The sequence below is a fragment of the Myxocyprinus asiaticus genome, chromosome 20 (genome assembly GCF_019703515.2).
Source record: "Myxocyprinus asiaticus isolate MX2 ecotype Aquarium Trade chromosome 20, UBuf_Myxa_2, whole genome shotgun sequence".
Taxonomy (NCBI): Eukaryota; Metazoa; Chordata; class Actinopteri; order Cypriniformes; family Catostomidae; genus Myxocyprinus; species Myxocyprinus asiaticus.
In genome coordinates this window covers 1,829,708-1,845,135 of record NC_059363.1, presented here as the reverse complement: position 1 = coordinate 1,845,135, position 15,428 = coordinate 1,829,708, and the positions used below count along the sequence as shown (strand labels likewise).

At 39.8% G+C, this 15,428-nt stretch overlaps 1 protein-coding gene across 1 annotated transcript in view; it reads left to right on the top strand.

The window, feature by feature from the left end:
- LOC127410768 (zona pellucida sperm-binding protein 3-like) overlaps positions 1–11,880 on the top strand; it is a 41,241-nt gene extending 29,361 nt beyond the window's left edge. Inside the window, exons 3-10 of the mRNA XM_051645983.1 lie at positions 9,818–9,865; positions 9,935–10,053; positions 10,727–10,830; positions 10,895–11,072; positions 11,317–11,434; positions 11,506–11,591; positions 11,655–11,746; positions 11,807–11,880. Of these exons, the coding sequence (XP_051501943.1) occupies positions 9,818–9,865; positions 9,935–10,053; positions 10,727–10,830; positions 10,895–11,072; positions 11,317–11,434; positions 11,506–11,591; positions 11,655–11,746; positions 11,807–11,880 (819 nt within the window). The remainder of the gene's footprint in view (positions 1–9,817; positions 9,866–9,934; positions 10,054–10,726; positions 10,831–10,894; positions 11,073–11,316; positions 11,435–11,505; positions 11,592–11,654; positions 11,747–11,806) is intronic.
- The last annotated feature ends 3,548 nt before the right edge of the window (positions 11,881–15,428 follow it).

The window sequence follows — 15,428 nt, the reverse complement described above, 5'->3', positions numbered from 1 at the left end:
CTCGTTTTAAGAAGTTTGCGTTTTCAGGCCCCAAAACTCCTTGTGTAAAACAGCCAAAATGCATAGTTTTTCTGGTTTTAGTTGAAAATGTCATGTAACCCTAAGACCGAATGTTTCCCCCACTACTTGGTGCAGGTTTCCAGCTTGAACAGGGCCATGACGATTCGCTTTTGGGTCAGAACCGGTGACAACCTGTGATAGGCGAAACATCAGGACCAATATTACAGTCCTATCAGAAGGATAACTGCTCTCTTTTGATTGCAATTCCTCTTCTGATTGCTTTTATTTGTGAAATTAAAATGACAGTAAGCTGGCTAATTTCAATGAATCTCCCCATTTTACCAGAACTTCGGAGGAAAAAAAATAGGGACATCTGGAAGGCGAATTAGTGATAAACACACATTTCTGCATGGAAACGGCTTAAGGACAGATTTATTTTGCACTAAACCAAAACTTATGTGACTTTTTTTTTTTTTAGGCATGTCATCACACGTGCCATTTGAATGGAAGCACGCAGAAGATGGCAAATTTCGCAAAATTTGTTTTACGCATTTTCACATTGTTGATAACAAAATAGCACGAAAAGTGGATGGAAACTAGGCTAGTGTCTCTGCATATTAAGATGGACTAACAGTGTTGAACTAGGGCTGTCAACTGATTAAAAATGTAATCAAATTCATTTGGTTATGTCACATCAAACTGTTAAAGCTTGCAATGTTTTGGTCACAACCTTTGGCAGGCAAAATGCGTGACAAAGGTTGAGTGACCAATGTTGCTTAATAAATTGATACTCTTTGCAAGCCAGGATTGTGTGTGGGATATGTTTTATTGACTTTGCTAGAGCTTGTGTCTGACGCACCTACAAATAACGTCTCAAGTGTGCGAGGTTAGTTCATTGTCTTTTAATGTAGTTTGAGTCTTTGAAAAATGCATTAAGATCCTGGCATTTGGAATCACATCTGCCCATTGTAAAGGTGTCTGGGTTTGTTCCTGGCAGGCAGCAGATGCCGTAACCCATCCCTAATCCTAACCAATGCAAGGGAAAGGTGTTAATTTTGCAATTCCATTTGGTGGTGCAGATATTATGCTTAAGTGTGCAAGCAAGAATCTTGACTCATAAGTTCTGTCAATGGAAAACATGACATTTTACATCTCTGACTTGTCCTTTAGTTTATTGATGTCAAACTTTCCTACACAAGTGTCAGGTTTTTTATCATTGCTTCAAGTCTTTCCAAAAGGTCTCCTTTTTTATACCTGAAACATGTTTAAAATGGTCTGTTGGGTTATAGTGTAGCCAAAGACCACACTTCAGGTCAAACCCTTATTTGGCTGGTTTAATGTCATGTAGGGTGTGTCTGTACCATATTTCTCAGAGACTTCCATTCCTGCACTGCAGTTTCACCATGTAAAATCAGCAAAAAAGAAACGTCCCTTTTTCAGGACACTGTATTTTAAAGAAATTTGTGAAAGTCCAAATAATTTTACAGATCTTTATTGTACAGGGTTTAAACAATGTTTTCCATGCTTGTTCAATGAACCATAAACAATAAATGAACATGCACCTGTGGAACAGTCGTTAAGACACTAACAGCTTACAGACGGAAGGCAATTAAGGTCACAGTCCTAAAAACTTAGGACACTAAAGAGACCTTTCTACTGACTCTGAAAAACACCAAAATAAAGATGCCCAGGGCCCCTGCTCATCTGCGTGAACGTGCCTTAGACATGCTGCATGGAGGCATGAGGACTGCAGATGTGGCCAAGGCAATAAATTGCAATGTCCATACTGTGAGATGCCTAAAACAGCGCTACAGGGAGACAGGAAGGACAGCTGATCGTCCTCGCAGTGGCAGACCACGTGTAACAACACCTGCGCAAGATCGGTACATCTGAATATCACACCTGTGCGACAGCCCAAGATACACCAGGAATGCACAATCCCTCCAGTTCTCGGACTGTCCGCAATAGGCTGAGAGAGGCTGGACTGAGGGCTTGTATGCCTGTTGTTAGGCAGGTCCTTACCAGACATCACTGGCAACAACTTTGCCTATGGGCACAGACCCACCTTAGCTGGACCAGACAGGACTGGCAAAAAGTGCTCTTCACTGACGAGTCATGGTTTTGTCTCGCCAGGGGTGATGGTCGGACTAACGGAATGAGCGTTACACCAAGGCCTGTACTCTGGAGAGGGATTGGTTTGGAGGTGGAGGGTCTGTCATGGTCTGGGGCGGTGTGACACAGCATCATTGGACTAAGCTTGTTGTCATTGCAGGCAATCTCAACACTGTGCATTACAGGGAAGACATCCTCCTCCCTCATGTGGTACCCTTCCTGCAGGCTCATCCTGACATGACCCTCCAGCATGACAATGCCACCAGCCATACTGCTCGTTCTGTGCATGATTTCCTGCAAGACAGGAATGTCAGTGTTCTGCCATGGCCAGCAAAGAGCCAGGACCTCAATCCCATTGAGCACGTCTGGGACCTGTTGGATCGGAGGGTGAGGGCTAGGGCCAATCCCCCCAGAAATGTCCGGGAACTTGCAAGTGCCTTGGTGGAAGATTAACATCTCACAACAAGAACTGGCAAATCTGGTGCAGTCCATGAGGAGGAGATGCACTGCAGTACTTAATGCAGCTGGTGGCCACACCAGATACTGACTGTTACTTTTCACATGTCTGTGAAACTTGTTCAGTTTATGTCTTAGCTGTTGAATCTTTTTATATTCATACAAATATTTACACATGTTAAGTTTGCTGAAAATAAAAGCAGTTGAAAATGAGAGGACGTTTCTGAGTTTATTTCTGTCTTTGTTTAGTACAGTTTATTTGATTATTGTACTTTCACTGACTCCTGTTTTTTGGTGATTTACATTCTGTGCATTATGCCCCCTACTGGGCAGGGAGGATAATTTATGATTAAAAAAAGGACTTAAATATTGATCTGTTTCTCTCCACCTATCATACCACTTCTGAAGATATCAGTTTAACCACTGGATTACTTTTATGCTCTTTTTGTGGATTTTGGATCTTCAAAATGTTGGCACCCTTCACTTGCATTGTATGGATCTAAAGAGCTGAGATTTATTAATTTTTTTCTTCCCAATTTGGAATGCCCAATTCCCAATGCGCTCTAAGTCCTCGTGGTTGTGTAGTGACTCTCCTCAATCCGGGTGGCAGATGACTAATCTCAGTTGCTTCCGTGTCTGAGACCGTCAATCCGTGCATTTTATCACGTGGCTTGTTGAGCACATTACTGCAGAGACGTAGCTCGTGTGAAGGCTCACGCTATTCCCTGCGGCATCCACACACAACTCACCATGTGCCCCACCGAGAGCAAGAACCACATTATAGCGACCACGAGGAGGTTACCCCATGTGACTCTACCCTCTCTCGCAACTGGGCCAATTTGGTTGCTTAGGAGACCTGGCTGTAGTCACTCTGCATGCCCGGGATTTGAACTTGCGACTCCAGGGGTGGTAGTCAGCGTCAATACTTGCTGAGCTACCCAGGACTCCTAGAGTGGAGATATTCTTAAAATCTTCATTTGTGTTCTGCAGAAGAAAGTCATACACATCTGGGATGCCAGGAGGATGAGTAAATCATGAGAATTTTCATTTTTGGGTGAACTATTCCTTTAAGTGTTTTTAAAATTATTAGCTTCACATTTCTGCCTTTAAACCCTACAAAAATTGCCCCCATTCACTTCCGTTACAAGTACCTCACTGTAAACCTTGATATTTACTTTTAAAATAAAAGTGGAGAGGAGTCGAAATAAAAATAAATGATAATCAACATGACACAAATTCTGTCGGTAGTCATTCTGACTACTCATTCCACTCTTTTAATGTCTGAGGTGTTATAAAATGGAAAAAACAAAAATGTTGACCGACCAAAACACAGAAACCTCGAACAAACTTGATGTTTTATCTGTGATTGTAAAGTAAAAAAAGAAAAGTTTCAGATGTTCAAGAAGGAAGCACTTCATAATACTAATAAAAATACAGTGATATTTTGTAGAACGGTAGATGTATGAACCGTACACTACACGTGTAGTAGTTAGTCTACTACATAAAGAATGTACCCACTGTTTTAGTCAGGTTTATGCAAGGTTAGTGCTGGTTTAGTGATTTTTATGTCGGTTAGATGTTGGTTAATACTGATTTGGTGCCGTTTTGAGGCTGGTTACTGCTGATTTATGCTGGTTGGTACTGATTTGATGTTGAAGCATAGAAATGCCATTTTATTAAATATTGTTTGTGTGTTTTCAACATTTCTAACAGCTGAGAGACACGCGCTGCCAATGAGAAATCATCATGTAGTATGAGGAACATCTCATCACACTCATGAACTTCCATGAGGAGAAAGACTATCTGCCAGAATAGAGTATGTTCTGTTTATCTTGACTCAGTGTGTCTACATAGAGTTATATTGTGAAGACATACTAGGTCTCAACATCTCAAAGCCAGACTTTTGACAATCAGAATAAAGTCTGGTCCACATTACAGCTTATTCTGAACAAGAACCACCCACGCTATGTTCACACAAGCAGGAAATAATTTTATTTTTTTTCCTACATTTTTTTTAGACTGACTTAAAACCAGCAGCTTAGCTAGACCATGGCTGATAGAGCTGAAGCCCCTGGATCTTTTGTTAATAGCCCCAAATTATTTTTTGTGATGAGAAAAAAAAAAAAAAAAAGAGGAAAAAAGTAAGGCTTAATGTTAATTACATCAGGGTACAAAAGCAACAAGGCAGCCTTCAATTCTGGCTTCAAATGTAAATTAATTCCAATCAGTGAGTTCAATTTGCATTAATTGACAGTTCGCACTTTGACTTTCGTGCTCAAGTTCATCAGACTAAACGTTACGCCTCGTGTTGGAGATTTCTGTTTTCTCTCACGGGGTGCAGCTTTTGTGTATTAGAGGCACTGAGGTTATATTATGCAAGACTTATTTCTAAATATATAATCTTTAAAAACCTAATTTGTAATCTTCATTTGTTTTTAACAATCCACACACCAAGTAGATTTTACTCTATGCGCCAGTCAACTTGTTCGGTTATTCGGGTTTAGTCGGGAGTCGGTATGCGGGAATAAAGAATGTTTATTGCAATGCAAACGCAACTCAAAATAGCAGCACATTGAGCTATAAGCGTAAATAGCATAATACATGGGTCTTAAAATGATAAAATCTTACAATAAGTCAAACAAAAATGACTGCCTGTATATGCGCTCTGCCCGGGCTGATTCACATTTCCATGTCATGTGCGTGGCGTTAAATTGCTGCATTTAAATGGCCTCTTTGGGGTGCCTTGATTTTTAAATGGTTTATAATCAAATGACATTTAACTTATCTAATTTTGGTACTTAAGTCTGCACACCAGAGCAAAAGGGAAAGGGTCTTACTGTTAATCAAGCTTTGAAACTGTGCTTTGTTAAAAACAGCCTGGAATCATGTTTAATAGCAGTCATGAAACCCAACGCAGGTGTTTCGAGATGTGTTTATAAAAAATGACGTTATTTTTAACTTTACTCGGTGATCCCACGATGCCGTTTTATTGCCATGTTAAATATTTACGATTTTGATAAAGTCGTAATATTTTGTGAATAAAGTAAAAATTACAAGAATATAGTTGTAGCATTTTTAGATTATAGTAATAATATTTTGAGAGTAAAGTACAAATTATTAGAATAAAGTTGTAGCATTGAGAGAATAAAGTAGAAATATTAGAAAAAATATCTCAATATTAGTCTAAACAGAGCGTCATTTTCACAATGATAGAATGGACACCGAGCCGGCAGCTTCGTTAATGTAAGAGATGGATGTGGAGGACGTAGTTAAATCATACTTTAGGATTGGATTTTGCAATAAAGAAATCCTTGATCTTTTGGCTCATCAGCACAGAGTTATTAGTATCCGGACACTGCAGCGGTTATGTAGGAAATTTAATTTATTCAGGAGAAAGAACCAGACAGATTCAAGCAGTCCCGCTCTGCGTTGTTATTGGGGTTTTCGTCTCTAAACAACACTGTAACTGAGGGGACGTTACCACATACAATGTCTTGATATGGACTTATATAATTCACAGCAGTTCCAATTATTCTTCGCTTCACTTGAGTGCGAGCCTATATCTCGCGCCTCCCTTAACAGGCGCCCACATGTGGAAAACTCATGTACTAATGCACACCTCATTCATGATGAACAGAGAGCTTGCAAAAACTTCCCACAAATTCAGCTCGGTTGTGTAGCCAAGTTATCTCGCTGGTGTTGTATGTAATGACCCAGATGCTCCACTTTGCTCTTGTCCACCACATCACTTTGATGTTACTTTCCTTTTGATTTATTCTCAAAATATTATGACTTTAATCTCATAATGCTTTGACTTTCTTATTATTTTTACTTTATTCTCAAAATATTATGAAAAATGACAATTGCAAATTTAAATTGTTAAATTACTTTGATTTTATTGTTAGCGTTAATTTCTGCACAATGAACAATGAACCGACAAGTTGTAATTCCAAATAGGATGATTTTACTTACTCTATTATAGTAATAAGATGTTTTCTGATAATGTACAGCTATCAGTGCTAAATTATATCCCATTGTAAACAACTTTATTTTTCATTCAGAAAAAAAATATTTTAAATTGCTAAAGCAATGCATTGTCTCTTTCTTTTTGTTGTTTTTCTTGAAAGAATGCAATTGTGTTGTCCAAACGGATGCATTGACAAACATGCCTTAAAAAACAGGACCGTGGCAGTACTTTGTAAAAGTGTGTTTTCATATAATCTATTTATTTTTATTTTTTTCAATTTTAGCTCATTTTATCTTCTTAAAATTTGTAGTTATTTAGACTTTTGTATCCATATGATGTCAAATTGCATGCATAATAATGATACAACTTGTCAGTGCTAGAATTTCCATGTCAGCTACACATTTTATCACTAAATTCACAACAATGGAAGCTAAAATTTGAAATTGGATTCCACATATAAGTGACACCACTATGCAAAAAGTGCAGTGTGTCTGTCTAAGCTGTTTGAGAAAATCTAAGGGGGGCAATGCCCTCCCCAACACCATGAATCATATACAGGTGCATCTCAATAAATTAGAATGTCGTGGAAAAGTTCATTTATTTCAGTGAAACTCGTGTATTAAATCAATTCAATGCACACAGACTGAAGTAGTTTAAGTCTTTGGTTCTTTTAATTGTGATGATTTTGGCTCACATTTAACAAAAACCCACCAATTCACCATCTCAAAAAATTAGAATATGGTGACATGCCAATCAGCTAATCAACTCAAAACAACTGCAAAGGTTTCCTGAGCCTTCAAAATGGTCTCTCAGTTTGGTTCACTAGGCTACACAATCATGGGGAAGACTGCTGATCTGACAGTTGTCCAGAAGACAATCATTGACACCCTTCACAAGGAGGGTAAGCCACAAACATTCATTGCCAAAGAAGTTGGCTGTTCACAGAGTGCTGTATCCAAGCATGTTAACAGAAAGTTGAGTGGAAGGAAAAAGTGTGGAAGAAAAAGATGCACAACCAACCGAGAGAACCGCAGCCTTATGATTGTCAAGCAAAATCAATACAAGAATTTGGGTGAACTTCACAAGGAATGGACTGAGGCTGGGGTCAAGGCATCAAGACACAGACATGTCAAGGAATTTGGCTACAGTTGTCGTATTCCTCTTGTTAAGCCACTCCTGAACCACAGACAACGTCAGAGGCGTCTTACCTGGGCTAAGGAGAAGAAAAACTGGACTGTTGCCCAGTGGTCCAAAGTCCTCTTTTCAGATGAGAGCAAGTTTTGTATTTCATTTGGAAACCAAGGTCCAAGAGTCTGGAGGAAGGGTGGAGAAGCTCATAGCCCAAGTTGCTTGAAGTCCAGTGTTAAGTTTCCACAGTCTGTGATGATTTGTGGTGCAATGTCATCTGCTGGTGTTGGTCCATTGTGTTTTTTGAAAACCAAAGTCACTGCACCTGTTTACCAAGAAATTTTGGAGCACTTCATGCTTCCTTCTGCTGACCAGCTTTTTAAAGATGCTGATTTCATTTTCCAGCAGGATTTGGCACCTGCCCACACTGCCAAAAGCACCAAAAGTTGGTTGAATGACCATGGTGTTGGTGTGCTTGACTGGCCAGCAAACTCACCAGACCTGAACCCCATAGAGAATCTATGGGGTATTGTCAAGAGGAAAATGAGAAACAAGAGACCAAAAAATGCAGATGAGCTGAAGGCCACTGCCAAAGAAACCTGGGCTTCCATACCACCTCAGCAGTGCCACAAACTGATCACCTCCATGCCACGCCGAATTGAGGCAGTAATTAAAGCAAAAGGAGCCCCTACCAAGTATTGAGTACATATACAGTAAATGAACATACTTTCCAGAAGGCCAACAATTCACTAAAAATGTTTTTTTTTTTTTTTATGGGTCTTATGATGTATTCTAATTTTTTGAGATAGTGAATTGGTGGGTTTTTGTTAAATGTGAGCCAAAATCATCACAATTAAAAGAACCAAAGACTTAAACTACTTCAGTCTGTGTGCATTGAATTTATTTAATACACGAGTTTCACTGAAATAAATGAACTTTTCCACGACATTCTAATTTATTGAGATGCACCTGTATGTGCCATGGTATTAACATGGTACTCCAAGACACTTCAAAGAATACAATGCTATATGTCAAAAATATATGGTAACAAGATGTTGTGTGTTTGACTTTTGTATTACTTATAATTTAAATGTACACACACAGAGCCACAGAGGGTTAGAACTGACACTATTCTGGGAATTATCATTTTTTGTTGTGGATCATTTAATATGAAAATCATTCATTTCAAATGTTATGAAACTGACAGTTCCACTGCATCATAACTTTATTGCACATTTAATTGAAAATACAAGAATTGTAAGATTTATGACTTAGTACCTGACCAAGTAGAGACAGTTTCTGGACTGCTAAGCTCCACACATTTTCAGCATCCTGATTTATAATAATTGTTATGGTTTAACCTGCTTACTCTCTTTCTATTTTAATCCAAATAAAGCCTCTCATACTAAATTTATAAAGCTCTCAAACAGTTAATATGCCAGCTGCATATATGTAGCTTCATCTCCAGCCTGATTGGGATATAGGTTATGGCCTCTCTATATTGTCATTTGTTAACACTTGAACTCTGCAGGTCCAGGGTAGAATTAAGTTAATGAATTAAGCTGAAAGGGGAGGAGACACCTTAATTCAAAGCTGTATTTAATGGCCCAAGCTAGCAGTGGTGTGTACTGTGGCATTGTGTGTATGTTTGTCAAAATGGAGCTTAGTCAATGTACAGTGGTGGTTCTCATGTGTGCTGTTTTTGGGCTCTGTGGAGCATGGGAGAATTTGGGACGATTTAAAGATCCCAAATCAGATTTGGCTTCTGTGGTGTCTTCATCCAGAGGTCCTGTCTTTTCACCTGCTGGTCTTTGGAATCATCAACAGATGGCTGCTCCATATCAGAGTGCTTTGAGTGGTGATTCCAGAGGGCTTGTGCAAGAGCCCCTTGGTGTCCAGACCAAGCAGCTACTGCAAGGTCCAGTGAAGCCATTGGACTGGAGATACCCCATTGTTCCTGAAGTACTGAGTGAGTTGGCAGTGGATTTTCAGTTGAGGCAGCCCATTACTCCTAGCAGTGTAGCTGTTCGATGTGGGGAGAGAGCAGTACTTGTAGAAGCAAAGCGAGACTTGTTTGGTAATGGTCTCTTGATCCAGCCATCCGGCCTTACTTTGGGAGGCTGTTCTGCAGTTGGTGAGGATTCCGATTCGAAGGTTCTCATCTTTGAATATGAGCTACAGGACTGCAACAGTGTGCTGATGGTGAGAACTCCGTACACTTGTCTGCTGTAGCTGAGTGTGAACATCTGTAACCACCAGTCGTTTTTACAGCTGACTGAAGATGAGCTCGTCTACATCTTTGCCCTTACATACACCCCTGAGCCATTTGCTGGAACTCCGATTCACAGGGCTAATAGTGCCAACATTGGCATTCAGTGCCATTATTCAAGGCAAGTGATCTTGTAACATTCAGCTCCAAGTCATGGTGATTTCTAAGGGGAGTATTACTATAGCTTGTACTTCTTGGCTTTGTTAGACCCATCATTAAGCATGGAACTTGGTGTAAAACCTGTTCCTTGACTACTTGCCTTCAATGCAAGTCTGTTCATTTGGCAGCAGAGCTGGTGACACTTGCAATGTAACTTTGAAGCCTACAAGCTAACAGCAAGTAGCCTTCCTATGAGTTGCCCTTAAAATATTTGGCTTCACTACTAGCTGCTAACCAAATGTAGATGGTAACTCTCATTGAGACTGAGAGTGAACCATTGACCATTTCTTTATAAATGCAGAGGCTCAAGTCAGTTATTTCTCTGAAGTGGCTAATCCACATGCAAGCATGGCTACTTTTTAGCTGAGTACACAACACCATTTGGCAGCCATGTTATCCCTGGGACTCTTTCAGTCATGAGTACAGCTTTAACTTGACTGAGGAAAGGTAAACTGAATGTTTGCTGGAATTGTTTTAAATCTGCAGTTTTGCAATAATTCTAGCATAGGTTTGTGCCTTAGCTTGCTGGAAATTGCACAAGCTTATCACCTTAACCACATGGCATGCCCTGGCAACCACCCTAAACATTTGGCAGTTTTTGCCTGAAGCACTGCTCTCCTTATCTTAAACTGCAGGTTTCAGAATGTGAGCAGTAATGTCTTGATGCCTGCGTGGGTCCCTTTTGCTTCAGTGGCGGCTGGGGAAGAAGTCTTGGTTTTCTCCTTGAAGCTCATGACTGGTTTGTATTGAATCCAAATTCAGTTTTGTGACTGGCTGTATCTGACATGTGGTTTCTCTTGCAGATGACTGGTCCTTCCAGAGGCCTTCCAACTTGTATTTCCTGGGTGACATTATTAAATTTGAAGCCTCCGTGAATCTGTTCAATCATGGTCCTCTATGTGTTGTTGTGGACAGTTGTGTGGCCACTCCATTGCCTGATGTGCAAGCTCAGCCCAGATATTCCTTTATTGAGAATCATGGGTAAGATTTGTTCTGCAATAGTTGACCTCCAGCTAGGTCCAGGAGGTAATGCCTGGCAGCAAGAGTTTTTGGATTATTGAATGTTTGGTGTAGGGTTGCATCAAGTGTTGGGGTTTAGGTGACTGTCTTTCTGTGGGACTCCAAACAAACCCAATTAATGCAGTGACGTCCAAGACAACCACCAGTTGTGGACTACTTGATACCCCTACAAATTGCTCTTGGTAATGCCACCATCTGTTTTCAGGTGCTTTGTGGATGGCAAGTCTACAGGTTCCAGCTCCTACTTCCTGCCTCAAACTCAGACTGACCAACTGCAGTTCCAGCTTGAAGCCTTCCTGTTCCAGCAAGGAGACCATCCCTCTGTATGTAGAAATGTGGATCATGAGTTGATTCACTCTTGCAATCAGTTTTGTGACTTCTGTTGCCCTTGCAGATCTACATCACATGCATTCTGAAGGCCACTCTTGCCTCCACACCCACTGATGCCCAGCACAAGTCTTGTTCCTTCTATTCCAATGGGTAAGCTTGCCATGTTGAGTGTGCTTAAGCTGAAGGTGCAGTGTCTGACCATCTAAATTGCAGGTGGTTTGCTGCTGATGGCAATGACCAAGTCTGTGGCTGTTGTGACTTGACGTGTGGAGCAGACAGTTTGAGTGCCCCTGCTGGCTATGGAGGTTGGTAGAATGCATTTCTAAGGTCCCTAAAAGGAGTTTCTTAACTTTGTTCTTTTCTAGGTCCTCAGTGGGAAGGGAAGACCACCTTTGGTCCCATCATGGTTCAAGGGCAGAAAAAGACTGGATTTCAATAAAACGGGCCATTCCTTTACTCTGTTTGGCTTCGTGTTTTTCATGTGACTGTTCTCCATTACTAGAAAGACTAGGAGAACTGGTTTGAGTAGGTAATTGGTTTTTTTTTTTTTTTTTTTTTTGTTTCCCCATTGGTGTTATCAATATCCCATGTACCATCAGCACAATTATGCCTGTTTAGTCTTTGCTTTGTATTAAATCAACCTATGACTGTTTAACTTTCCATAAAAGGATTTGTGACTTTGTTTTCCAGTATCAATTAAGCTGATGGAAACCCAAATCATCACTAAACTTTCAAGCGTTGACAATATTCTTCCACTTTAACTCCAGCGCATGATCCCCAATACTTCAAATGATGTGGGGAAAAACCAGTTTGGAAACCCTTTGTGAAAATTTACATTAACCAAATGTAGTGTCCCATGACTTTTTTTTTTTTTTACCTGATTATGGCTTGATCCTATCTGCTTATAGATCTGATGCTGCAATCATGACACTCAGACATGCAAACACTTCTGGTATCATGCATGGAGAACAAATTAATTGCCACTGTTCACAAATTTAATTGCTGTAGACCTCTATTTACTAAGCTGCTCTCCACACCCATCATAATAGAGGGTGGTGAAGGAATTGGTCCAATACAAAAAGTTTGTGTACAAACATTTATAATTAAAACTAAATAAACAATACAAGGTTCCCCCCCCCATGTATGAAGTTTACCAAACAAAAAAGTCAGGCCTCTTTACACACTTAAGGTAATTTTACTGTTCCTGTAGACAAAATTAGCTGAATGACATTCTGTCTTCTACACTTGAGACTAAACTCAGAACTATTTGACCATTGCCAGTTCTCTTTCAGAAAACTAACTTTTGAACATTAAGACTAAAATATTTTATCTAACCCTTTTTTACCTCTGATAGCATTTGCTGAGCTTCAGAAAATGTGACTAGTCATCTCAAATTTCAGTGTCAAAGCAACGAAGTTCAGTTGGTCATTAAAAGTTGCTGGCCATAATGTAGTTGTGATTAGTGACAATAGTTTAAAATGGCCTCCTGAATATCAGGAATGTATCTTATAGTATGTAAACACTATTATACCACATCAGTGTTTCTTTAATAGCTGTACATCCTGCATATACACATGGATGGCCCTTATACTAAGGGTGCGTTTACACAATGTACTGAAAATGGAAGAGTTTTTCCTTTGCATTTATGAAGTTTCACATACAGACAACATTGTCAAAACTATTCCAGTTCACACATCTGCAAAAATGACAACACTGTATTATGCATGCCAGGCAAGTAGTTGTAAAACCAGTAGTAGTTGATCTTTGTAAAGAAACGCTACATGCCTGCACAAGCATTCTTCCACAGCAGTGAATACAATGAAGATGGCAAATGCATCGAGCAATTTTGTCTGGACGGACATTGAGGTTGCTTTACTACAATTACTTTGGAGACGTGTCAAACAATCTTGAGCAGCACAAACACAGTCCTTCATTCCGCCATTGTAGTTTTGTATGTCTCACATGTTGTTTTGAAGTACTTTCATGCATGCTTATAGACTGATCATTTTTGATCATTTTCAAAAACTTGCACTTTGAAACCCATTTTCAAAAGTTTGTGTTTTCAGGCCCCAAAACGCATAATTTTCCATTTTTAGTTGAAAATGTCGTGTAAACCTACCCTAAGACTGAAAGTTTCCCCCACTACTTGGTGCAGGTTTCCAGCTTGAACAGGGCCATGACGATTCGCTTTTGGGTCAGAACCGGTGACGACCTGTGATAGGCGAAACATCAGGACCAATATTACAGTCCTATCAGAAGGGTAACTGCTCTCTTTTGATTGCAATTCCTCTTCTGATTGCTTTTATTTGTGAAATTAAAATGACAGTAAGCTGGCTAATTTCAATGAATCTCCCCATTTTACCAAAACTTCGGAGGAAAAAATTAGGGACATCTGGGAGGCGAATTAGCGATAAACACACATTTCTGCATGGAAACGGCTTAAGGGCAGATTTATTTTGCGATAAACCAAAACTTATGCGACAAAGTGTTTTTTTTTTTTTTTTTAGGTATGACGTCATCACGCACACCATTTTTAATGATAAAAGGCCATTTGAATGGAAACACGCAGAAGATGGCAAATTTCGCAAAATTTGTTTTACGCATTTTCACTTTGTCGATAACAAAATAGCACGAAAAGTGGATGGAAACTAGGCTAGTGTCTCTGCATATTAAGATGGACTACCAGAGTATTTAACTAGGGCTGTCAACTGATTTAAAAATGTCAAATTCATTTGGTTATGTCACATCAAACTTTTGTCTGTTAAAGTTTGAAATGTTTTGGTCACTCAATCTTTGTAAGGCAAAATGTGTGACAAAGGTTGAGTGACCAATGTTGCTTAATAAATTGATACTCTTTGCAAGCCAGGATTGTGTGTGGAATTTTTTTATTGACTTTGCTAGAGCTTGTGTCTGACGCACCTATCAATAACGTCTCAAGTGTGCGAGGTTAGTTCATTGTCTTTTAATGTAGTTTGAGTCTTTGAAAAATGCATTAAGATCCTGGCATTTGGAATCACATCTGCCCATTGTAAAGGTGTCTGGGTTTGTTCCTGGCAGGCTGCAGATGCCGTAACCCATCCCTAATCCTAACTAATGCACGGGAAAGGTGTTAATTTTGCAATTCCATTTGGTGGTGCAGATATTATGCTTAAGTGTGCAAGCAAGAATCTTGACTCATAAGTTCTGTCAATGAAAACACATGACATTTTACATCTCTGACTTGTCCTTTAGTTTATTGATGTCAAACTTTCCTACACAAGTGTCAGGTTTTTTATCATTGCTTCAAGTCTTTCCAAAAGGTCTCCTTTTTTATACCTGAAACATGTTTAAAATGGTCTGTTGGGTTATAGTGTAGCCAAAGACCACACTTCAGGTCAAACCCTTATTTGGCTGGTTTAATGTCATGTAGGGTGTGTCTGTACCATATTTCTCAGAGACTTCCATTCCTGCACTGCAGTTTCACCATGTAAAATCAGCAAAAAAGAAACGTCCCTTTTTCAGGACACTGTATTTTAAAGAAATTTGTGAAAGTCCAAATAATTTTACAGATCTTTATTGTACAGGGTTTAAACAATGTTTTCCATGCTTGTTCAATGAACCATAAACAATAAATGAACATGCACCTGTGGAACAGTCGTTAAGACACTAACAGCTTACAGACGGAAGGCAATTAAGGTCACAGTCCTAAAAACTTAGGACACTAAAGAGACCTTTCTACTGACTCTGAAAAACACCAAAATAAAGATGCCCAGGGCCCCTGCTCATCTGCGTGAACGTGCCTTAGACATGCTGCATGGAGGCATGAGGACTGCAGATGTGGCCAAGGCAATAAATTGCAATGTCCATACTGTGAGATGCCTAAAACAGCGCTACAGGGAGACAGGAAGGACAGCTGATCGTCCTCGCAGTGGCAGACCACGTGTAACAACACCTGCGCAAGATCGGTACATCTGAATATCACACCTGTGCGACAGCCCAAGATACACC